Here is a 906-nt window from a genome sequence, read left to right as displayed (position 1 = left end):
TGTGATTTATGTTCTCAAACTGAATGGAAATGTCACACTTGTCAAAAAGGACTTCTAAATAAGAATGGTATTTGTTCCACTTGTGATATTACTGATTGTGTAACATGTTCAACAACAGAATATAAATGTGATCAATGTATTGATGAATATGTTCCATTAGGAAAAAAGTGTATAACATGTGGAAATGATCCAAATTGTTATAAATGTAATAATAATATGACTTGTTCATATTGTAAACTTGGATATAGTATTTATGAAGGTACTTGTATTTCATGTTCTGACACTAATGCTGGATGTGTTTCTCCAATAAAGGAAGGAAAATGTCAATACAACAATTTCCTTTATCAAAATTATTGTTATGAGTGTTCTAAGTATAATCCTAATTGTCTAGTATGTTCTAATTCATCACCAAATTGTCTTGTATGTAAAAATGGATATGGGTTAAAAGAAGATAAAACATGTGTAAAATGTGAGACTGGATGTTCTTTATGTTATAAAGCTGATTATTGTGAAAAATGTCAAGAAGGATATGTGTTGAGAAAAGGAAAATGTTATAAATTTGAGAGTGATAATTGTGATGCTAATTGTTATAACTCAAGTATTGGATGTACTGCATGTTCAACAACTAAAATTGAAGAAGAATCAAATGGAATTTGTTTACAATGTTCAATTAGAAATTGTAAAGTTTGTGATTATAATTTAAAGTCTTGTATTGTTTGTGAGGATGGATATGTTTATGATTCATACACCAAACAATGTATTGTTAAACCAGGTGATTTGTGTGAAGTTTATAAATCTTCGTCATGCATTAAATGTAGAGATGGTTATGCAGTTGATTATATTAATAACAAGTGTATTAAATGTGGTAACAATTGTAAAACATGTAGTTATACTAATGGTCATTTC

General features: G+C 27.9%; 1 protein-coding gene across 1 annotated transcript; it reads left to right on the top strand.

Annotated features, from left to right (window-relative positions):
- Window positions 1–216: 216 nt before the first annotated feature.
- EDI_205230 (uncharacterized protein) lies at window positions 217–906 on the top strand (the record flags this gene model as incomplete). The annotated part of the gene is made up of 1 exon (XM_001741388.1): window positions 217–906. A coding segment is annotated over one exon (690 nt), but the record flags the coding sequence as incomplete, so codon positions are not given.

Source organism: Entamoeba dispar, genomic scaffold, assembly GCF_000209125.1.
Source record: "Entamoeba dispar SAW760 scf_1105229463729 genomic scaffold, whole genome shotgun sequence".
In the NCBI taxonomy this organism is placed as follows: Eukaryota; Evosea; order Mastigamoebida; family Endamoebidae; genus Entamoeba; species Entamoeba dispar.
The sequence above is the reverse complement of the archived record's forward strand: the minus strand, read 5'-3'. Positions and strand labels throughout refer to the sequence as shown.